General features: G+C 42.6%; 1 protein-coding gene across 1 annotated transcript; it reads right to left on the bottom strand.

Annotated features, from left to right (window-relative positions):
* Positions 1–1673: 1673 nt before the first annotated feature.
* On the bottom strand, positions 1674–23893 carry SETDB2 (SET domain bifurcated histone lysine methyltransferase 2). Its single transcript, XM_072850237.1, is given in 15 exon segments — positions 1674–1918; positions 3883–3971; positions 5164–5495; positions 6286–6394; positions 7379–7463; positions 9518–9746; positions 10176–10345; positions 12096–12215; positions 13785–14351; positions 15043–15145; positions 15951–16016; positions 17458–17580; positions 19968–19988; positions 19991–20026; positions 23462–23893. Coding segments are annotated over 15 exon segments (2202 nt in total). The 5' UTR covers positions 23496–23893; the 3' UTR covers positions 1674–1800.
* Positions 23894–24434: the final 541 nt, after the last annotated feature.

Genomic DNA, 24434 nt, shown 5'->3' with positions numbered 1-24434 from the left:
TCTCACAGGCGTATTTCATTCCCATATACAATTGCCTAAATCATAACTAACTCTTGCAAATAGTACTTCTCTCTGCTCTGTAAAACAGGAAATCCAATGACAAAATCTGCTAATGGCCAAGCAAATACCAACAGACAATTCTGCACGATCTGCCATGCACGGCCTCCCACAAATTCAGGAAATGAAGGTAAGGTGAACTGCAGGACCAGCTTTAAATCCACCTGTGATGGATGCACTCAACTCCTTGACCAAACTTGTGGTAGTTTGGTTCAGTCTCCAAAGGAAGCAAAGGCCTCGGACATAACCGGGCCAAGAACTTCTCTGGTTCCAACCTGTTCTCTGAAAACCCACGCAGGAACAGGGTGACATGGTGAGCATCGATGCATATGGGCTTGGAAACTGGAACAGCAATCATGCGATTAACACATCAATAGCAGGTGGTTCTTCCAAGACTCATTTATCAAGGAACAAAGGAAGTTGTGAGTACAAGGAGTCTCATGCTTACCTTTCCATCACAGGTAATTTGACTACGAGCCAACCATTTTATTCTATAATGATGACAGCCTGAGTGAGCTGCCTTTGAGGTCTCCCTGCTAAGCAGCTGGCTGCACAGCGGTGACCTCCCCTTGAGCTGGGATGTCTCTCAAGGTTACTGCTCGAGGCCGAGAGACCCCTTACCAACTGCAGACCTTTGGTAAGTGACCGATATGGCACATAACCTTGTATTATAGTGCACTAAGATTTTGTATTGGCAACTTTGATTTTGTATTGGTAACTTTGAATCATTATTATATCCTCTGCAGTAAGTAATAGAGTGAACCTTGCCATCGAACTTTGTTAAGTCTCACTTTTACACCACCTTACTTCAATAAAACCACTTTTGCTGATATCTTTGGCGGTGGTTCTTCAAGATGTCTAAATCGCCCATCCGCGACCCCACCTTCTTCACACAAGGCTCCAACACATTCAAAAGCCACACACCTGCATACCCATCCCTTGCTCCATTTCAGAGCCACCTCCTGCATCTGCACTCAGTGTCACCTAATGTAGCTTGTTTCTCTCTTACCAACAAACCACATGGCAAGGACTTCTGTGGCCCACCTGTCCCACACTACACAATATGGCACTGAAATGAGGCACACTGGATTTCTCAAGGATTTCTCTGTGTGTCACAAACATGGAAAGGAATGCAATCCAACAAAAACCAGTCATTTCTCTCCTGCAGCAGCAGGACTTGCCCAGCTTACTTTGTAGCACAAACACAGCTCTGCACACTGTTCCAATTCATCTCATCATTGTTCAAGACTATCTGTTCCACTGGATCCATCAGGCTTAGGTATATTTTAATAATTCTTAGCCCCCAAACAGGCAGACTTGCATTCATATGAGTTTCAGAAAACTGAGTTTTGTTAACTCAGCATTGTGGAAGGGCATAGAAAACACCAACTAACCGTTGCTCTGCATCGGTCATGTCTCTGCTGCAGATGGCACAGAAGCATGAGTTCCTCCAGTGCACTGTGAACTTTGCTTGCGAATGAAAAGGAGGGGGGGGAGGGGGGGAAGACTAGGAGCACAGAAATTATCTAGGAAAAGTTTGATGCCTGTTCTTATGACAAACAGTTCTAATCCTGTAAACTATAAAAGTGATATTTAAATGTAAATTTAAAAAATGATCAGGTGAAAGGCATTTTAGTTGAACATAATTAGCACCACAGACTTAAGTACTGTTTGCTGTGTAGTAGTCCCTTCCCACATATAAATCTCCAGGTACATGATGTGTTGACAATAGGAAAGCTTTGCCTATAAGGTTTTTTTCCTGCACTTCTGAACTCCACACTGACAGGAAACCTCTGTCTCTGGCATGCTTCCAGCTTCATAACCATAATCCCACGTGAGTTCGGTTCCAGCTTTCACATGCCTAAGGAATAAAACACTCAGTCAATTTGTTTGAACTAAGTGAAACAGTACTGTGATTACAATTTGTCACTGATGACTCACATGCAAACCCCAAAATCGTAGGGGGCAGGGAGCATCACACAGGCAGCTTGTCAGGAGAGAACCAAGAGATATAAGTAGTCTCTGGCACATGCATGCTGCTTTGCTTACCAGAGCTATGGAGAGTGCAAATACCCACACCTAGGAGAAAATTTATCAAGCAGTGTGATAGGGTCAGAGTCTAAACAACCTGCTCTAAGTTAAAGGCAAATTTTGGGAAACAAAAATCAAACAAAAAAAAAGAAAAAAAACCACGTAAGTGAATACATCTAAATGAGAACACAGACAGTTGTGTTATTTTTACTATGTACAGTGCATCACTGAGGTTTGAACAGATCTCTAGATACACTGGTGAAGAAGACTATCATCTTTGGTCTGATAAGCTTTTAATGCAATTGCACTATCTATATGCACAAAGCCTAAGACTCAGAATTAAACACATGCTCCTCATGAACCAGTTGCTCTGACAGTACACGAAAGAGAAGAAATTTCTAAGGTAGAAAATTCATTGCCCAAAATGAATGCCAAATTAAATACCTGAGACTAAGATGCTGAGGGAAAATACAATAAAATACGGGTATTACAAAGAAGAGAGTAATTCTCTGGTATTTCTCACTGGATATCATATAAGGGACATCCAGTGAATAACCAGGCAGCAGGCTGAGAACAAACAATGAGGACTTTTCGAACAGCACATAATTGCAACCTGGGACTTGCTGCTTTAGGATGTTCTGGAGGCTAGAAACGTAAAACAAATAAAAAGGTGACTGGGCAAGTTCATGGAAGATACACAATTAAGCTCGATGATCCAGATGCAGTCCTTAATGTGGAAAAGTTGTAAAAGGGTGATTGTCAGAAATCAGGAGGGCCAGCCAGGCAAACATTCCTTCAACAATCTTCTTCCTTAAGTGTCTTCTGCTGACCATTATTACCTCTCTCCACTGACCTCAGTCCCCACTACACACTTCTTTACTGAGTCCTTGAGCAAGAAAGACTCTAGCTAAAACAAAATATTTTTTCTGACACATTTCAAAACATTGTCTTCATGGTTCTTGGAAGCTCTCCTCACAGCGCAATCCACAGCATCTGTGCCAGTGTGGACCAGGGTTGCAAAGCTCCACAGAGGATCAGTGTTCCCTGGGGTTGGTTTGTCTGGAACGAATCCTCTCCTCTCTGTTGTAAGTTCTCACCTAGTACTCCTGCTGTCACATGCATCAGCTAGCTTCATTCATACAATTAATCTTTCCCCTCCTGGGTTCAGCTGCTGCCTTCTTGTGTCTCACTGGCACCAGCTCTCTGTACCTCCCTTTCTGTCATCCACTAAGGGAAGACCCACATCTTTTGATTTCAGAGGAAGTTTTCACCTCTGAATATCTCAGTGCCACCTCCCCAGGACATGCTGGGCTACACAAAGTCCTGCTTCTCTTGGTAGCTGCGAGGAGAAGGCCTGGAGCCAGCTTGTTTGGCCCACAAAGTGTCTCAGCCTTAAGACCCTGTAGGGTCCAATCCTGCCCTATGGGACCCAGATCTGCTGGCCATTCCTTGAGACACAACACTGGGATCAGTGAATCTTGGCTTTCAAAATGACCATGTTGAGTTAAACCTATTTTTCCACTGAATAAGATTATTGCTGAAATAGATGCATCAAAATTAAGCTTCCCCACTTTACATTTCAGTGCAAAACTGAAGAAAAACTCCTTAGTGATAATCGACAGCTGTATTTCTTCAGTCTTTAGTGCACAATAAGAAGTCACCAATAAGAAGACAGTTTTATGGTTTCATGATCTAAGCATCTGCCCCCCCTTAGCATAATTATTTCCTCATAACTAAGCACTGCTTTTTCCCTTAGTGCCTTGAATGAACAACATTAAGCTTTCAAAAATTCACCTGTTTGTGAAGAATGCCACCCATGGGAAACTTCTGTTGTGAGTCTCTACAAACACGCTCTGTGCAAAGAGATTCGGGCAGCAGCTGTGCTGTAAAACAGAATATTTGAATTAGAAACAGTGAAACACCTCATCGTTGGCTGAAGAATCTATTTTGTGTCAGATATCTCTCACTAGTAAAGGTAGTTTCTTCCTTCCCTTCTCCAGCCCACACAGAATCTCTATTACTCAATGCCACTGCCACTTATTTTTGCAGTAGCTATGTCTCTTTAAAGTATTATTTCTGTCATATTATGAAAGTACTTTTGCCTAGGAAAACCAAGTTATTTTATCAAGCTGTCCTCCAGAAATTTATGGTGATAATTCATCTTTGATTCAGGATGCACCACAAATAATCAGTATGTGACAGATATATCTTGTTGTCAGCCAGGGGAGCAGTACTAGGGAGCAAGCAAGAGATTAAATGATTGTGTATGTTGGCAAAGAGATACAAGATGTGAAGGGTCATTCAGGTGCACGTAGGAACATGTGTATGGTCATGGATGCAGAAGAAAGGTTTCAGCAAGATGCACTACTAATCTTAACACCATATTGCCTCTGCAATGAAGAACAGCTTAAACATATGCAAGGATTTTGCTGTAAGACACATATTCATGCCAATAAAGAGAAATAAGTTACTTGCAGAGTACATGCAGACATGTCTATGAAACATTCATCTTAGTTGGAGGTACTTGGTAATTCATTACTATTTCTCGGCAAGTCAAAATTGAGAGACTTATTTAGTGGATACGTACACAGTATGACAGACCACTCTCTGAACCTATGGTTGAACGGTAGAGAAATTTCCTACAGTATCACAACACTTATCCTAAATCAGCACAAGCTAGAATTTACAATGGTTGGGGAACAAAAAACAAGTCTGGGAGAAGGCTTGTCATTCAACAAAATGTGCCATTTGCTCTCTGGACCCCCCAAAAAAGCTGCTCAAAAATTCAGGAAAAAGATGTCACTCATTACTGGGGAACATTTCACTCAGGAACCTCGTGGTGCTAAAAGCTACAGCTAGTATGTAGCATGCATCATCTTATGGAAGCACTAACAGCCGGTGTGACCCAACCTGTTGTTCTGTCACTTCAGAGTACAGGAAGCACCACATAGCCTGTCTTGTCATGCACCTACCACATATATGGTTTATGTCCAAAAGCTTTCTAGTTTATGCAAACACATCGTTGATTTATTTAAGCTAAGACAACTAAAAGAACACATGCAACTTTTTACTTACGTTAAGGAAACGACCCACATTTCCTTCTTTTGTGGCATCTAGTACATAAATATTTTCTTCATTAGCATTCTTCAGAAGTGTCCTGTCACCATCAACCTCCTCACAAAATGCATCTTGTTTTGACTGCCTGTGATTTTCCTCTTTGCAGTCAGCTTTTAGCGGTACATTTTTGGATGGCCTCACAACACACGTGTCATCCAGCACACCTGACTTGCCACAATCAACACCCTGCAGAGACAGACTCTTTCTTTTGCATTCTGCACTGTCCACATCAGCAGACTCAGTTTGTCCAATTTCCATCGAATGTTCTTCCTTCTGCTGCTGAGTGGACTCTGTCAATGGACAAATCAGTTCTTTTTCAACATAAGTTTAAAGCCAAAGCCTTTCTCTTGTTTGGTCCTAAACTCTTATCCACCCACCCTTCTTTGTTCTCCAAAATGTATGCAGCTTCCTTGCTGTTTACAGGTCCGTAACACAACTACTCTTTTCCACGCCTCTCATCAATCCTCCCGCAAACGACTGTTTCCTGCTGCGGTGCCTAAAGCACTTGCTCAAGTCTCCTGTGAGTGACCTCGTCTCTCCCTTCTCAAATCCCACTCCAAATTGATTTCTTCCACATAGCATTTCATCATCATTCTCCACCTTAATTCCTGAGAGAATCACAAACTGTAATTAAGACAGAAACACAATGCACGTGCAAATAGCATCAGTTTCACACTGCCTCTTCAGCTTGAGGCTCCCTCACCCCTGCATTATATCCTGTTCAATTTTTGTTGACTGGAACATGTATTGGGTGTGACACAAAAAGATCTGCAAGACTGACTTTCCCACAATTGCACTGTATTTGAGAAGCTGCTGTCAGGACTGTTCAACATGTCCCAAGATCAACTTTGCAGGCAAGAGATTGCCCTGTACTAGTTAATGCACTGTAATATGCAAGGCAGCAATAATTTCTGTACCGCTGAGCTCTCTAGAGACAGCCTAAGCATTATGTGGACAACATCATTCTACTCTAAGAATAGGCCTGCCCACATCTGAAGACCACTTTCTACATTTGAAGTCTATCACCTGATGGGGCACAAGTGTACTAAGAGTGCAGTATTTATAGCTCTGCAAACCTACTTTGTTTTCGTTTCTTTGTTCCACTGGTTAGTTTTGTTTTGCTTGACTGATGAATCTGAGAACTATTATCTTCATCTGAGCTGGCACTGTGCACCAATGTATCAATTTCCTTTAAACAGAATAAAAGATAATTAAAAGGCTGTGATGTATTGTTGCTGTATGCAACTCTGGGTCAACACAGGATAGCAAGTGGGTTTTAGGACTCTTAGGGTTGAAGTTTCAAACCTACTGTAATGCATGGCTATGGCTGAGTTTCAAAAGTCCATACGTTTACTGCAATGCAACATTTGTCTTAATTTCAAATTATCCTTCAGAATAACCTGGAAGAAGCTCCCCACTCAACAAAACATTTAAGTAAGTGCTTAAGTCCCAACAATTTCACCAGAATTTAAACGTTTGTGTAAGTCGCTGAACCAAAGCCCAAACATGGTTTCTACATGGTTTCAATAAAATGAACAGAAGTGGCAAGATTTCTCCTCTCCCACCACAAAAAGGTGATTAGTTATGGGAGCTCCAGAATGGACAGCACTGCCAAATGTTAGCATGAAAATCCCACATGCATTTCTTAAGTGCAATGAAAACTACAGAGTAAGTTGACCTCAGTTTCCCTCCTTTGCACATATTTGCAGGCCATACATCACACCCAGGTCAGATCAAATTCTCCCAACTGTCCCGCTGCATGAGAAAACTGCCTCCAACTGCTGAGATTTTCTTCTCTCCCTGCTACATCGTTCTTTGTGGAGACATCACAAAAATACTATCACTCTGACCCCCTAAGTCTGCAGTTAGTTACAACAGGGGGTGGAGGGGCAGAATGATTCCTTAGGACTCTTAAGGCTGGAGTGTAAGTGAAGGGTGGAGAAGGGAGAGAGTAGGGTGTGAGAGTAGTTAATGCTGGTCTCAGGGAACATGTTGAAGGACTGATAATCAAGAAGGGATGGGGTACAGCTTCCAGCACGCCAGCTTAGCTCAGTGTGACATAATCTCATGAAGAAAGATCATTAGAACTATTTAAATGTATGAGATGAAAAGGTCAAAATTAACATACATATTCATCACAGTGAAAAATGAATCTATTAAAGCCACTTATTACCATTTTTAGCTGGTGATTATGAAAAACAGTTGTTCTAGTTCCAGGCCTTCTTGCGGCTTCAATGCTTAAATTCCTTGGATGAACCCTGTACAGAAAGGTCAAAAGGAAATTATAAAAGACAAAGAGACCCATAAGTAACTGCCACAACACACATTTCTCTAAGAGTCTCTAGATCATAAAGAACTGACTACACCAGAGCCTGCAGTCTGGCCTCGCCCCAAGTTCTGTGACTATTTTGCCTTTAAGGATTGAAGACCTAGGTTAGGTTGTACAAATACTCAATAGTATTTGTAATAAACCAGTTGTTCATACTTTTGAGAGATCAGCAGCTGCTTTTACATCCTTTCCCAGTTCTCCTGCTGAAAACCAAATTCTCTGTTGTTTTACGATTATTATATCAGATCATCTCAAAATAGAGCACCTGCAGACAGAGTTTTGCCTTTTTCCTGCTACCACTTTCAACAGTTTTGACAGTGCAGCTTTCAAACAGGAAAGCAAAGATGTTGTGGGGACAAAGGATAGAGAGGGAGACAGAGGGGGAGACATTCAATATATGGCAGATAGAGAAAATACTCTCCCACAAAAGAACTTCACTCCTTCACATCAGGAGAAGGTTGAGGAAGGGTGGGAAGCAGTATCTGACATATACATTTAAAACACCTAAAATCACATTTATTTGGATTACGTTCAGAGTGCAGTAGAAAATACCAGTTTCAAAACTAATCTTAATATCAGTACAATGTCTAGCAATAAGTAACAGCTCTTATTCAAGAAAACTTTCAACCTAAAACATTTATATGTGTTTTCTTGCCACAAAAAAATCATGGTACTTCTTTGGGCTACTGATAACGGCAAAAAATGCTACTCTTTAAGGCTTTCTTAAGATTTAAAACCCTTTGTAAATTCAAAAGGTGCAGTAGCGACAAGAACTTGTGACATTATTAGATGATTACATTGTTTGTCCTTTTAAAGGCAATTTGTTTGGGTGAATGACATGTCAAGCTTAGCACACTGATGTCCTCTCAAAGGTTTCTCAGATCAGCTGGATTGTCATTTCTTAAGAGGCAGAATAACAAAGTCTTTTTTTTTTTTTTTTTTTTTTTTTTTTTTTTTTTTTTTTTTTACACAGCCCACATGCGAAACATTTTTATTCTCAGGAAAGGAAATTTATGAGATTTAAGGCAGCAGTGCAGCAAATGCAACTTTAAAACCGTGCTTCCCTGCAATTTTTAGTAACACCAGTTAGTAGAAGTAAAATCTAGCTGATTGCTGATAATTATGTAATTTACAAAATTAATAAGTCATTAGGTTTCCAAGATACTGAAATGCAAGTGAGAATATACTGGCAGTATTTTAAAAAGTTTCCATTTGCAATTTCATGGTGCTTCTCAAAGATCCACAATAATTTTCTACTATGAAATGAGCAAGAACTTTCAATCATTTATGAGTAGTACAAAGAAAGTGTTTACAAAGTAGTGTGGCAGAGCAAGGATTAAAGTTTAAGATAACAAGCTCCTGACTTCCTTCTGAAAAAGACTACAACATGCTATTGACAAAGCCACGTGGTTATTTTGCAGTAATTTTATTTTAGGAATCCTGATAGGCTATGCGACCCTGACTGTAAAATGAAAACAGGACCAGAACTTTTGCATAATTCACTGCAAAAGCAAGGTGTTGTCAGACTCCTGACGGGAAAGGTTAAGACTCCTAGCAGGAAAGGTTATGTTACAAAGAACAAGATGTTTAGAGATTGGGAGCAAAGGATAGGACAGTTAGTGGCTAATTTGTTATCAAACCCTTCAGTGTCATCAAGTATCTTTAAATCATTTATCTCAAGTATCTTTTATTAATTCTTTCAAATTAGCATAACGATTAATGCCCTGAACAGATCAAGTACACCCAGGAGATGAACTGGATTTCTAGAAAATGCCAAGTGGTACACACAGTAAGTAAAACTACAATAGATGAAACACTCTGTCCTACTAGAATAATCAGGAATTAACAAAAAAGTTGAGGCAAAAAAAACACCCAAAACCCTCAGCTGAAGACATTCAGTTCTACTCTAAGTTTTAAAAAAGTACTTTCTAGAATAGCAGAATATTAGTTTTGTTATGCTTAAGTTTGCTTTGGTAAACTTACAGGGTTGATTTATTTTCATTATCCACAGCCTGAGACAAAGATTCCTGCTTCTCAAGAATGTCATTTTTGCCAGTCTGCACTAGTTCAATCACAGAGTCTGAACAATCAGTGTCAAGTTTTCTTTTTTTGGAAAAAAAGCCGTGGCCTCTGTTATTCACAGCACTCTTCTCTTTCAGCTCTTGACCAGCATCTCCCAATGCTTGAACTTCAGCTCTGCTCATTAATCTCCCTTGAAGAAAAATAAAAGATTTTTTTTTTAAAAAATTGTTTGTTTGCTAAGATGGGTCACACTCACCATCGCAGCTCAAATTTAAATTAAAAAAATACAAGAACATTATTTGGGAAAGCAAAATATGAATGCATTTATACTGAAGAAAAACTAGCCCTGGCGCAGGATACACAGACCTGTGAGGGAAAAATCAACAGTCTGAGATAGGCTTTGCTCCAGAATGTTTTGATTGTTTGTCTGGCACCATTGCATTGCAGAGTTCTTCAAGGTTCTTCTGTCTGTTTGATCATCTTGCAAGTTAAGATTATATGGACTCACTTCTCTTCCAAACCCGTATTTCCCCGTACGGTTCTCAAAAAAATTCCAGGGCACAGGCCACAGGAGAGGGAGAATTACGCAATACATCTTCCACAGGTCACCTTCTGTTACCTGAGTAAGTACAAACAAATGTCCCCTTGTCGATATCATCTAGGCAGCGGACGCCCCAGCCTTTCTTCTCTGTGTTGAACACTTGCAACCTGACTTGAATGCCATGCTGTACAACTCTGTTCTGACACATCATCTTGTCACACCTGCACAACACACTACACTCATAAATTCTGTCAAGAGGAAGCAAAACAAAACACAATATAAAAGAATGCCTTACCAAAACAAAGTTGCTATTATTAATTTCCCTCCTGAGCATTAATAAGGCAGTTGACTGAAAAGATAAAGACTCTGGCTAAAACTGATTGTGCAGCAGTGCTCCGAAGCTCATGACTTTCTTGATTGCCGATTAATCAATTTTAAGAGTCTGGCAGCCAGATTTTGGTGTAAGTAGACAAGAAAAATAAATGCTACCTTTTTATTTTATAGAAGTAAACCGCACAGAAGCGGAAATTCCTATGAAGCACCTCATTCTATGCTGGAACAGATTTTAGCGAAGACAACCTGTCTGCCCGGACCTCGCTGTAGCTGTCATGAGTTTTAGGACTTAACGAAATATTTCTAAAAGAATTCACAACTGTGCTTTTGTTTGCATGTTTCTGGGTTCACTGGCAGCTTTAATTCTGCACAGCAATCATAAACTAACATCACACAGCAACAAAGGACTGAAAGGGCCTCCTTAAGCCTGCGGGTTCACAGTTGGCTAGTGCAGAAAGCTACCTTGCACAATTCCTCTCCTAAACACCAGAGGTTACTGGCACCTTCCCCAGGCCACATATTAATCCATGGGAGCTGAATAAGAGAAAGGGCAAACACTTGCAGCACTGTGACAGCTTTGGAGACTCTTGTAAGAGTCAAACATAACCAAGTCTGGCAACAGCAGCTGGCTGATATACAGGGCAAAAGTCAAGGGTGGCTACTGCTTCCCACTTCTTTGGCTGATATACGCTGTAATGGTCTTGTGATAGACCTCCTTCCCGTGTGGCAGGTTTGCTTTCCCCCTCCCTTCTCCCCTTGGCATGCCTGAACGTACCAGCACATGGGCCAGATATTAGCTGGTCCAGGAGCTCAAACCATACTATGTTACTCTTCACACTCTTCTTAGACCTTGAACTAAGCTGTGAAAATTGTAATATCTGCAGCACAAAAGTGTTTTTCCCTCTCCTACTAGTCAAGTCACATTAATTATTTTTTATCATTGTGCTGGTTTCGGATGGGATAGAGTTAATTTTCTTCAAGGTAGCTGGTATAGCCCTGTGTTTTGGATTTTAGTATGAGAATAATGTTGATAACACACTGATGCTTTAGTTGTTGCTAAGTAATGTTCACACTAGTCAAGGACTTTTCCGTTTCCCATGCTCTGCCATGTGCACAAGAAGTTGGGAGGGGACACAGCTGGGACAGCTGACCCCAACTGACCAAAGGGATATTCCATACCATATGATGTCATGCTCAGTGTATAAAGCTGGGGGAAGAAGGAGGGGACATTAGGAGTGATGGTGTTTGTCTTCCCAAGTAACCATTACACGAGATGGAGCCCTGCTTTCCTGGAGATGGCTGAACACCTGCCTGCCCATGGGAAGTAATGAATGAATTCCTTGTTTTGCTTTGCTTGCGTGCGTGGCTTTTGCTTTACTTACTAAGCGGTCTTTATCTCAACCCATGAGTTTTCTCACTTCTACTCTTTTAATTCTCTCCCCATCCCACTGTGGGGGGGGGGTGAGCAAGCAGCTGTGTGGTGTTTAGATGCCAGCTGGGGTTAAACCACAACAATCATCCTGATCTGTCAGTAAAATTGTGACAAAAATGAAAAGTTTCAGTAATCCAGAAACTGCAGTTATTTTAGTCCTGTAGCATGTACACTACAGGAGTAAAATAAGAGCATACAAATAAAATAAAAGTTAATAGTTCTGTCTTTCTTACCCACTAGGAACAGGTCCCTCCAGTCTTTTGTAACTGTATCCACGGGATGTTTTATTACTTGGAGACACAGAAATTTTGCTACAGCCTCTTGCGGTTAGCTGTAGGCATGCACATTTTGACCTAGAAGATAACAGTAAAACACCTCAGAATGTATTTGGGGCAGCGTAAAGCAAACATAAATGTAGATAATTTAAAATGTACTTGACTATGCACACACACACACTTTTATATATACACCTATATTTTTTCCCCCCACTTTTACTCCACAAGGCCATTTCACGCACCCTACCCTTCTCTTTGTCTCTTGTCTGGTTATGCGTGCTTTACAATAATCATGTTCTCTCCACCCCAACCCCATTCTTCTGCCAATCTCTGTAAAAGACACATGTGAACAGCTGAAGTATGACAGAAATTTATTATAAACAGGACACTGTCAAATGGATTGAATGAATGAATGAAAATCACCTGTTCTGGCACAGCATCCCAGCCTGTTAGCCACTACTTCGTTACCTTACTCCCACCCTAACCCCCAGGAAGTGAAGAATATCACGCTGCGGATTGGAGAACTCAAGCAATAATGCTGGTCTTCACCATCTTATGTCATGGCAACTCCAAAGACCCACAGCGTTTGTGCAAACAGCAATGGACCAAATCTTGAACCCCAAAACAGCACATCAAAAACATCTCAACTCTTGGGGTAGTTCAGTGCAAAGAAGCAGCATGCTATCTGCTTCCTGTTCCCCACCACTCAGCTGAAACTAAATAACTTTAATTACTGAAGCTTCATTATACCAAGCTGTGATTTCAAGCTTTTGTTGGGTTGTGGGCAATTATACTGCACACCAACATGTGCAACTGCCCTAGCTATCAATAATGCAAAATGGATTCAAAACCAAGTAACACCTACAGGCAGATATCGGGTCAAAGACAAATACCCTTCAAGAAAGCGGACAAAATTATCACCAAACTCCCATATGTTAACTGTGGCAGGCTCCCACAGAGTAATATGTAGCCCAGAGCTCCTGGGCTTTACAAAAAGACAGCAATAAACAACGCCATTTGAACTGCTCAGAACGTAAATGTGTTCTGTGACCACAGTTTCATAGTGTCTGTTTAGACAAGGGGAAGGATAGAATGTAGAGCTTGTGAAAAGAGATGTTTCTTCCTTTGCCCTCAGTAACCTTCTAACTCCCAAATAATCTGATCTCTCCAGGCTGTACCACCCCATCTCCAGGATACCATCCCACAGTGGGAGCTGCAGCACAAGTTGTCACGCAGAATCCTTCCCTGCCTGCCAGGAAAATGAGCCTTCCTCTGCTGGCACAAGAGTCTCCCTTCCCCACTCTTTTCCCAAAGCCAAGAGATCTGCTTGCCAGCTCCACTTGGAGGAGGAGACGCACTGCCAATTTGGGAAGAAAGGGAAAGGAACACAATAATCCACTTGTTGATCGCTTCCTTCCCTACAACAGAGGCTGGACAGGTAGGAGCACCCAAATTCTGGAGAAGACAAAGACACAGTGGTGTCAGTCAACACAGAGCATGACACAAGACAACTATCACAGATATTCCAGCAGTGTTGGTCCTTCATTATTTGGCATTGTTTGGTACTGCACACCTTCACACTTACACCACCACCCTACTATTGAGGCATCATGCGTCACTTGTCTGGGATTAGATTTTTCTACCTACCTATCAATGCAGCCATCTGTGCAGTCACATGAATCAACAAATATGCTGGAGAAATTGTTGAGATAATATCCACGTGGCCACGATGCCCTCCGATATTTGAAATAAGGTAATCTTGCGCAGTCAAGATCGTTACAGAAGGAAACGGGCACAGACTCAGCTCCATTGCTAATATCAAAATCAAACACAAGGGGTTCGGGATTTACGGTGTTCCTGCCCAACAGTACGTATGTGTTGAAGGAGAAGTGATCAACAAATATGAAATTGCACTCTGTTTCAAACAGATAATTTTGCACATCTTGGAAGCTCCTCAGACTTCGGCCACAAGGAGCTTTATAATTCACATCCAGTGATTTCGAAAGGCAGTCTGCTTTTGCATGGCGTCTTTGAAAGTGGAACAGGATTGGTATCTTAAGAGGATTTTCACCCTTGTAGGAGCCTGCTGATCTGTTGGCAAGACATGCACTAGAGCACTTGTGGTTCTGATACTGTAGGTTTAAAGGTAAATCTTGAATTTTACTGGATTCTTCTTTACTCCCTGAACCTGTTTTTTCCATCTCCTCTTTTTTGCTATTTGGAATAAAAAGAAAAAAAAAAGAAAAAAGAGCAGCATCTTAGACAACCAGTAAAATGCTCAGTTTTTTAGTGGTTCAATATTATTAGCACAGGAAAGAAACAGCTCATTGCTAGAAGTTCAAGGTTTTCACTGAATCACTGTTTGCATTGTGTTACTGTCCTAACATCATATGAAGGCATGCTCAGTGACATTCCAAAAAAAAAAAAAAAGGCAACAGCTTCTTTCCAGAAAGAACTTACATACTCAAACACAGAAAAGACATTAGGGGGAAAAAAAAAAAAGGAACAATATCTTTACCCCCATCTTCCAAATCAGTACCTGAGGCTAAATACACAGAGACTGTGTATCTGCACAGTCTCTGCACTATCTGTGAAAGCCTGAGAACTCAAAAATTGTTAAGTCCTAACCCTGATAATCCTGGTAATACTCATGGATCTTTATCCACAACCAAATGTCCTGTTTTATTCTGCAATGTTCTCACGTGGTAAATTAGACAAGTCTACTCAGAATCTCAGGTTTTGTATCAAGGTCAAGCTAAAAATACTTTCACTTTGAAAACTGTCAGGATTCAAAACTGGGTTTAACACTCTGAATTTAGAAATACAAGAGAGAGATTAAAATCTCTCTCAAATGCACTAAAGAATGTCAAATAAGGAATTGGAATAAACTGTTACACACACTGACCTGTGAGAACCTTCTACAGAGTTTGCGGTATTCTCATCTGTAAGAAGCTGCTGCAATTTGGGTTTGGTTTCCTGTATGCCATCTCCGTCAAACACATCACTTACTGAAAAAATTTGAATGCAAGCAAAAACTTCAGCAATCCACATTTCATTTTATAATCAAACTTACTTTAGTTACTAAAGAGATAATTGCCAAAATACATTAAAAACAATGCATTGGTATGAACTACAGCTAACAAAGAGCATGCTAGCAAGTGCCCTACTAAGAAAACAAGCTGCTTTTTATAACATATACAAAAGTCATGTGTTTGCATATAGGTGTGCAAGTGAGTGACTAGCTGACCCACAACACACACTCTCACACTTTCTCTCCTGCTCCTCCTCTCTCTCCCTCTCTCTCCTTCCCTTTCCCCAAAGGGGAAAAACTTAGGTATGCATTGACGAACTTGAGGCAGAAGTGCCTTTTTTCACAGGCCATCAGGTGATTTGCACATTAAAATCTTCCACGTAGCTTTCAAAGTGCATCAAGACAACACACACGTGAAACACATACAGATTTCTCTTCATTATTTGAGGTAAAAGGATGCCAGGGTATTACAGCTAGTGGAGCCATGCACAAGATGACTCTGCTTGCAGCCAGCTCGGTTTCAACAGCGCTTACTAGTTCAAACTCTCTTCACTTGGTACAAGCCATATACACATACACACAAACCACAAAAGTACAAACCCAGGTAAGAGCCCACAGTCCAGTACCTGAGGACACTAATAATTACATTTTTTTCCCTTGTAATGCTAACAGGCTTCTCAGATCTATTTTACTGATTTCAACAAAGGGAAATAAGCTCCTGGTGAATAAAACAAGACAAATTAAATCCACGTACCAAATAAATACAATCGAGATGCACATACCATTTGTCAAGGTTAAGAGATCCCCTAGATCAGCTTCATTCACCAGTGTCCAAGCCTGCCAGCATTCTATGCAAAAACCAAAACAAAACAGGTATGAAGTGTAATTTAAGTAATGATAATAGGGACAATGATAATAGGGACTACTAAAAGGGAAAACAAAGTATAAGTCTTCCAGAGACACTTGTTTCCTCAGTATACTAATCTAGAGCATTGCAAGACTTACACTATTAGAAACCTTTTGCACCACAGTCCGTAATAGACACATCTACGAATTACAATAAAAATACAGCTCATGTTAGTGGTTGTGAATCAGCACCGAACATCCTCCCACTTTTGGAAAGCTGCTGGAATGTTTCCAAACACACACAAACCAGTAGCCTCCAGTGGCAGTAATATACGTAAACACAATTTAGTGTAAGTTTCTCTCTTTACTTTGTCATCAGACTAGTCATCTTCTGGCTAAGAAGGGCTGGATCTTGGCAGACCAAATTAATGCTACTCCTAAATTGGTCGAAATGGCCTTCAGATAGTAAGAACACAAAGGAGAGACTAGTTCTGTCTCCACCTCTTACCACATGCAATAAATATTACAAGGTGACAGACAAATATCAGCAAAATCCATGTTAATATTTTAGTTTGAAATCTTTACAGAACAAAACATAGAAAAAATCAAATTTAACTATGTCACAGATTCACTGTGTCATCTGGGGATTCAAGTTCAACTTTTACCTATGCACTGCTGTAATATTTTGTCATAAAAATCAAGATGTGGGAGCTCAAGAACACAAAAACTTGCGCTACCAATTTAGAGCAAGCAGTACAATGCAGAATGTGTGGCTATACCAGTTTAAAAGCATCTTACACTTCTGTACATTTTCTTGCACAAAAAAAGCAATAAGATCCATAGGTTACATTTACATGTGTGATTTAATAAAAAAAGTTTTCTGGATTAAATAAACCAGTAAAAAGAAACCTGTGTACTGCTCCAGGCTTATCAGACTTCTGATTTTTACATAGATAAAGGAAACTTACTTCCATTAAAATCAGGAACAATCTTAAATGCATTGCTGTCACATTTTTCTACTAATGTTTCAAGTTATAATGGTGTCTCTGACATGAAATACTACTTACGTGATTATAATCCCACCCCAAAACCATTCAGTTCTCGGAGATCAGCTTGAAAGGCTAAAACTTCTGACGATAAACAAAACACAAGGCACTGCAAATATTTCATTACTTCTCAAGAATAAACATTTCAGTTCCATGTGCTTAAGAGCCACACATTGTTTGAAAAAGTATACAGGCAAAATAAGAAAATGGCAAAATGCACCTGAAATGATTAGTCATTTTTTAAAAGCAGATATATTTTTAAAAGTGCTTAAAACCACCAACTACTAAGTAATTTAAATTCAGAGGTATCTGAATTGTGCCAGATATCACACAGCCCTACACAAAGCAGACCACAGCTCCCCTGAAGTCCAGCTTAACTGTTACAAGGATTTCAAACCTTGGTTTGTAGCAGTTCCATTCTTGATCTTTTGCTTTAGCAACAGCAGCACATTTTGCACCTGCTCAAATATGATGTCCACTCTTCTACCTCCTAACTGTGTCCAAAACGTCTTCAAATCACCTGAAATGCAAATTTCCATTTACAAGTCTGTACAGCTCCCAAGAAGTCTAAAAACACAAGTAGCTCCTAGTGGACTTTTCAAAGGCTCCCACTCATTCATTGGGAGGCACTTCTGAAAAACCAGCCTGGAGAGCTGTCTTCTTTTGCAGGCTTTAACCTTCAGAAGTCTTTTCCTAAACCTAATCATGAAAGTGAAACAGAAGTCAAGTGACGAACTGGAGTGGCTTCTGATGGTCCATGACGCTCCCTTCAAGTAACTTTTCTAGCATGTCTACAAAGGGTGCTGTGGAAGCCCTTCTCCAAACACTAGCAAATTAGTCCCACTATAAATTAATCAGCACTGAAACTCATAGAAATGACACAGGAGAATATTTTCAATTGAATGAACTGAACATATTATTAAACAAAAGACATTTGGACTTTTTTTTATAGCTGTAATCTCCCTTAGCTACACAAGCTGACTATCCTGTCCCATCAATATTTTTGGTATGTTTTCTAGGGAAAAAATGTTCTAAATATTTTCAGATAACAGCAGTTTGATAAATTTTGTTCACCAAGTGATATCAGTTGCAATAATTAATACAGCCCTTATATCATGCCTCGTTCCTCAACTAGAAATATTTATAAAGAACATTTTGTTTAAAGAAATGCTTTTTAAGCTACTGGTTCAGAACCTCTTCTCTTCCAAGTGTATGTTCCTTTGAGGTACTAAGCCCATTCATGAAAGCTCTTATTCAAACATTATCAGTGCATCTTTGGCAAGGACTCTGAAAAGGGAATATGGTTCAGTGTTGTCAACAGACGATGCCAGAAAAGAGAACATACTCTCTCTCATGGTTAATGTTTCTCTTCTTCAACGATAAAGCACAAAAGATTCAGTAAATCTGTTTTCCTACTTCATTTCTAGAGGTAGAGTCCACTGTCACCATACTAGGTTTACATTCCGCTTTCAGACAGTAAATCTCAGTTGGCAAATGTGCTATAGTGACACCTCCCCAGCAGTCATGAAATACCGCGTTCTTGTAAGGCTAATAAAAAAAGTATTTCCTTAATATTTTCCTTAGCAGAGAATGACTTGTTGCCCAAGATACCAGAAACTAAGTAATGCTATGGCAGTACAGAGTCTATGGTTACTTTCAAAAGCGTCATGACAGCAGTGAAGAAAGTAACGATCTTTTTTGTCACCACAACACCAGCTGCTTACGTAACCAGCAGCTAAGAGCACAGTATTTAATATCAACAGGCAATGTTGAAAGTACTTTATCTTGTACAAGAACTGATTTGGCACTAACTTTCAACATCATTTCATGAGCTTTTATATTCACAGAACTTTTAAAAAAATGTGGAAAGGTCAAATTCCCGTTACAAAAAATGCCCACAACACTTCTTGGAAACCTACACTACTGCTCCAAGAGACAATATCTGCCTCGGGCCATTTCTGCCCTTTTGCTGTGCATGATAGTATCACAAACTTAAAATACTGAGAAATAAGTATATTTAATATCTGTGTTTAAAAATACACATTCGGAAATTCTAGTAAGAAGTTCCACCACTGCAGATTAAAACTGCTGTTCTTATTTCTTATCTGTTTTCAGATATTTCGATACATTTACTGTGTCTGGATAGCACTGGTGGATAGATTACTTCAGAGGATGGCTGTCAGAACACAATTTTTCATTTCTGGATCATCAGTTATAATCTTGCGTAGGCCAAAAGGAAATAAAACATATACTACTACATGTAGTGCTCAAACCACTCACTCACCTTGGAAATGCCTCCCCCATTCTCACGCTGGAGTGCCCCAAAACTCCAGCAGCAAAAACTTGGTTTTGCACAGAGAAGCAAAGATTGCATATGAAGTTCATAGTATAATTTTCATTTCAAAAAAGACAGATGTCCACATCACTAATCTCCTCTCCAGTGTTAATGCTGCTATCGTCAACCCCAGCTAGGAGGACAGGGCATGAACAGACACAGGATGCATCTACCTTGTCAGCATTCAAAATGATCTCACCAGCTGATGACTCAGGGTGCAGACAGGCATCTGGTGGCAATAGTTCTAAACTCAGCTGAGGCCATTACCTCTGGAGGGATTTTCTTTTTCCTCTATAGGATCCTTGTAGCCATACCTCTTTTTTCAGCATTGTGCAGGGGAATGATGCTAGAGCAAGAAACAAGCAGCCAAGGCCAGGGCTACATATGCCAGCTACCGAAAAAATACTTGGGTGCATGTTTCCTATGAAGGACCTGTAGTGCTGCTGACTAACATCTTACACATATACCATAAAAGGCAAAACTAGTGTCTTCCAGTTATCATTTTCACACCAGAAGCAGTGCCAAATATATACTACCTTCCCCTTTCCCTCCACAAATCCAAATTATACTACCTTCAATTCTCTCCTCCCTGAACTAGCAAGGTTCTCCGCTCCAAAGCAGTCACACAGCACTGCAAGAGGTACAGAATGGACAAGTAAGTAAGAGATCAAGTGAGAAATTAAAATGGTTGTAGCTACTGAGTTTTGCAAAACTTATACAAGTACAGCAGGTATCAGTGGGAGCACTGTGTGAGAAAGCATTGTGGTGAAAGTCATCCCACTTTCAGTCATCCCACAACTTGTCAAGACCTAGCTGAAGAACACTCAAATAAAACAAGCTGTGTGAGGAATTTTTTTTTACATGCGTCATTACTTATTATCCCTCAAGCATGAAGCTGTCATGAGATGACCCATATTTCCAGCATATTCAGCTGAGCCTACATAATCCCCACTTCCTCTTAGAATCATAGAATCGTTTAGGAGGGAAAAGACCTTTAAGATCATCAAGTCCAACCATTAACCTAGCACTGCCAAGTCCACCACTAATACCTCCACCACTTCCCTGGGCAGCCTGTTCCAATGCTTGACAACCCTTTCAGGGAAGTAAAATTTCCTAATATCCAGTCTAACATCCCCTGGCGCAACTTGAGGCCATTTCCTCTTGTCCTATGGCTTGTTACTTGGGAGAAGAGACCAACACCCACCTCGCTACAACCTCCTTTCAGGTAGTTGTAGAGAGCAATAAGGTCTCCCCTCAGCCTCCTTTTCTCCAGGCTAAATAACCCCAGTTCCCTCCTCATAAGACTTGTGCTCTAGAACCTTCACCAGCTTTATTGCCCTTCTCTGGACACGCTCCAGCATCTCAATGTCTTTCTTGTAGTGAGGGGCCCAAAATGGAACACAGCATTCGAGGTGCGGCCTCACCAGTGCCGAGTACAGGGGCACGATCACTTCCCTACTCCTGCTGGCCACGCTATTTCTGATACAAACCAGGATGCTATTGGCCTTCTTAGCTACCTGGGCACACTGCTGGCTCATATTCAGCTGGCTGTCGGCCAATACCCCCAGGTCCTTTTCTGCCAGGCAGCTTTCCAGCCAGTCTTCCCCAAGCCTGTAGCGTTGCATGGGGTTGTTGTGACCCAAGTGCAGGACCTGGCACTTAGCCTTGTTGAACCTCATACAATTGGCCTTGGCCCATCGATCCAGCCTGTCCAGATCCCTCTGCAGAGCCTTCCTACCCTCAAGCAGATCAACACTCCCGCACAACTTGGTGTCACCTGCAAACTCACTGAGGGTGCACTTGATCCCCTTACCCAGACCATTGATAAAGATATGAAACAGAACTGGCCCCAATACTGAGCCCTGGGGAACACCGCTTGTGACCGGCCCCCAACTGGATTGAACTCCATTCACCACCACTCTTTGGGCCTGGCCATCCAGCCAGTTTTTTACCCAGTGAAGTGTATGCCCGTCCAAGCCACGAGCAGCCAGTTTCTCCAGGAGAATGCTGTGGGAAACTGTGCCAAAGGCTTTACTGAAGTCTAGGCAGACAACATCCACAGCCTTTCCCTCATCCACTCAGCGGGTCACCTTGTCATAGAAGGAGATCAGGTTAGTCAAGCAGGACCTGCTTTTCATAAACCCATGCTGACTGGGCCTGATCACCTAGTTGTCCTGTACGTGCTGCGTGATGGCACTCAAGATGATTTGCTCCATAACCTTCCCCGGCACCGAGGTCAGGCTGACAGGCCTGTAGTTCCCCAGATCCTCCTTCTGGCCCTTCTTGTAGATGGGTGTCACATTTGCTAACCTCCAGTCAACTGGGACCTCCCCAGTTATCCAGGACTGCTGATAAAGGATTGAAAGTGGCTTGGTAAGCACTTCCACCAGCTCCCTCAGAACCCTTGGGTGGATCCCATCCGGCCCCATAGACTTGTGTGTGTCTAAGTGGGGTAGCAGGTTACTAACCATTTCCCCTTGGATTACGGGGGCTTCATTCTGCTCCCTGTCTTCCAGCTCAGGGGGCTGGGTACCCAGAGAACAACTGGTCTTACTATTAAAGACTGAGGCAAACAAGGCATTAAGCACCTCAGCCGTTTCCTCATCCTTTGTCACTATGTTTCCCCCTGCATCCAATAAAGGATGGAGATTCTCCTTAGCTCCCCTTTTGTTGCTAATGTATTGATAGAAACATTTTTTATGGTCTTTTACAGCAGTAGCCAGATTAAGTTCTAGCTGGGCTTTGGCCCTTCTAATTTTCTCCCTGCATAACCTCACGACATCCTTGTAGTCCTCCTGAGTTGCTTGACCCTTCTTCCAAAGGTCATAAACTCTCCTTTTTTGCCTGAGTTCCAGCCAAACCTGTCTGTTCAGCCAGGCCGGTCTTATTCCCCACCAGCTTGTCTTTTGGCACATGGGGACCGCCTGCTCCTGCACCTTTAAGATTTCCTCCTTGAAGAACGTCCAGCCTTCCTGGACTCCTTTGCCCTTCGGGACTGCTTCTCAAGGGACTCTGTCAACCAGTCTCTTAAACAGGCCAAAGTCTGCCCTCCGGAAGTCCTAGGTGGCAGTTCTGCTGACCACCCTCCTCACTTCTCCAAGAATCAAAACCTATATTGTTTCATGATCACTATGCCCAAGATGGCCTCCAACCATCACATCACCCACAAGTCCTTCTCTGTTCACAAATAACAGGTCCAGCAGGACACCTTCCCTAGTTGGCTCACTCACCAGCTGTGTCAGGAAGTTGTCTGCCACACACTCCAGGAACATCCTAGACTGTTTCCTCTCTGCTGTATTGTGCTTCCAGCAGACACCTGGTAAGTTGAAGTCCCCCATAAGAACAAGGGCTAGCAATTGTGAGACTTCTCCCAGCTGCTTACAGAGTATTTCATCTGCCTCTTCATCCTGATTGGGTGGTCTATCACAGACTCCCACCATGATATCTGCCTTGTTGGCCTTCCCCCTGATTCCTACCCATAAACACTCAACCCTATCACCACCATGATTAAGCTCTAGACAATCAAAACACTCCCTAGCATACAGGGCTACCTCACTGCCTCTCCTTTCTTGCCTATCCTTTCTGAGGAGTTTATAGCCATCCATTGCAGCACTTGTTATATTAGCTCTCATTTATCTTTTTTTTTTAAATTAATGCTGCCAGTACAGCGGTACTGCAACTAAAATAATTTACTTAGTAAAAAATTAAGGCTTTTTTAGGTAAAAAATTTACTGAATCCGTTTCTCAACAGATGCAAGATAAAGGAAGGTATCTCCACTGGAACAAAACTAAGGAAAAGTAAGGCAGCATTCTTCAACCACACTGAAGATACCAAATTTCTGACTATCACCACTAATGACACAGAGAGCATAGCACGTACCTCACTTATAAGTTAGCTACTTATTCTCTTCTATGCTATAACTGAAAAAACATTTTCATTCATTCTGGCACGGAAATTTCATTTGCTTGACTGGGAAAAGAGGTTAAGTGAAGACTGTTGATTGCTATAAAAGTTTCTCACAAGATCTGCCTAATGACTGTTCAAAACATTTTTTTTAAGGCTTACTTCTTTTCTCTTCCATCTTCTGGGGCAGCTGCATGGAGGGCCGTTACACTCGTTGGGGTATCGCCGGCGCCGAGCCCAGCTCAGGTAGGAGAGCGGTGCGCTGGTCTCGCTGTCCTCCGACACCGCTGCAGGGTCAGCGCCAGGGGCCCGCGGGCAGGAGCCGGGCTGCCTGTCAGGCTGGGAGCGCTGCGCCAGCGCTTGCCAACGGCTGACATGGGGCGGACCTGCGGCGGGGGCGAACCTCTCGTGGGGGCGAGACTCTGCTCAGGGGCCACCCTGGACCGGCCCGGGGCCTCTGGCGCACCGCTCGGGGCCTCGCCCCAGCACCTTCCACCCTCCTCTGGCCAAGGTCTCTCAGCTCATCTGGGGATGAAGGAGAGAAAAGGACTGAAGCCGTGCGGCGCCGACAGAAGGACAGGCCACCACGCTGAGACGCGGCGGTTACCCCGACCCGCCGTACTCCCTCGGGCACATGTTCCCTGGGGTGTGGGCAGCAATGGGCTGCAGCCCGGGGGAGGCCGGGCCGATCCCCCCCGCCCGGTGACGGGCCCCACACGGCTCCGCCTGCAGCACCCGGCGTTATTTACCGTCCCCCCGCAGCTTCGCTGAGGGAAGGGGCGGCCCTGGCAGAGCCACGAGCCGGACCCCGGCCAGCCGCCCTCCTCCTCATTCGCCCCCGCCCCCAAGCCCGCCCCCGCTTAACGGTACCTGCGGGCGGCGCTCGGCGGGGCCGGGCCAGGCCGCTCCGCGCTCCCCCCCCACCGGGCCACGCTCCGCCGCCGGGAGCGCGCACTGCACCGGCGCTGCCGCCCGCCAGGGGGCGCCGCCCCGCCAAGGAGGCCCCACCGCCGCCTCCTCCCCAGCGAGGCCATCGCCCCGCCCCCACGGCGGGCACTGCGCGTGCGCACTGACGCCACACCGCCCCGCCCTCCGCCGGGCTGGGGCGAAGGCGCATGCGCCGAGCCTATAGCCA

The sequence above is a fragment of the Ciconia boyciana genome, chromosome 1 (assembly GCF_034638445.1).
Source record: "Ciconia boyciana chromosome 1, ASM3463844v1, whole genome shotgun sequence".
NCBI classification, from domain to species: domain Eukaryota; kingdom Metazoa; phylum Chordata; class Aves; order Ciconiiformes; family Ciconiidae; genus Ciconia; species Ciconia boyciana.
Note: the sequence above shows the minus strand (reverse complement) of the source record. Positions and strands in the feature narration are given on the sequence as shown.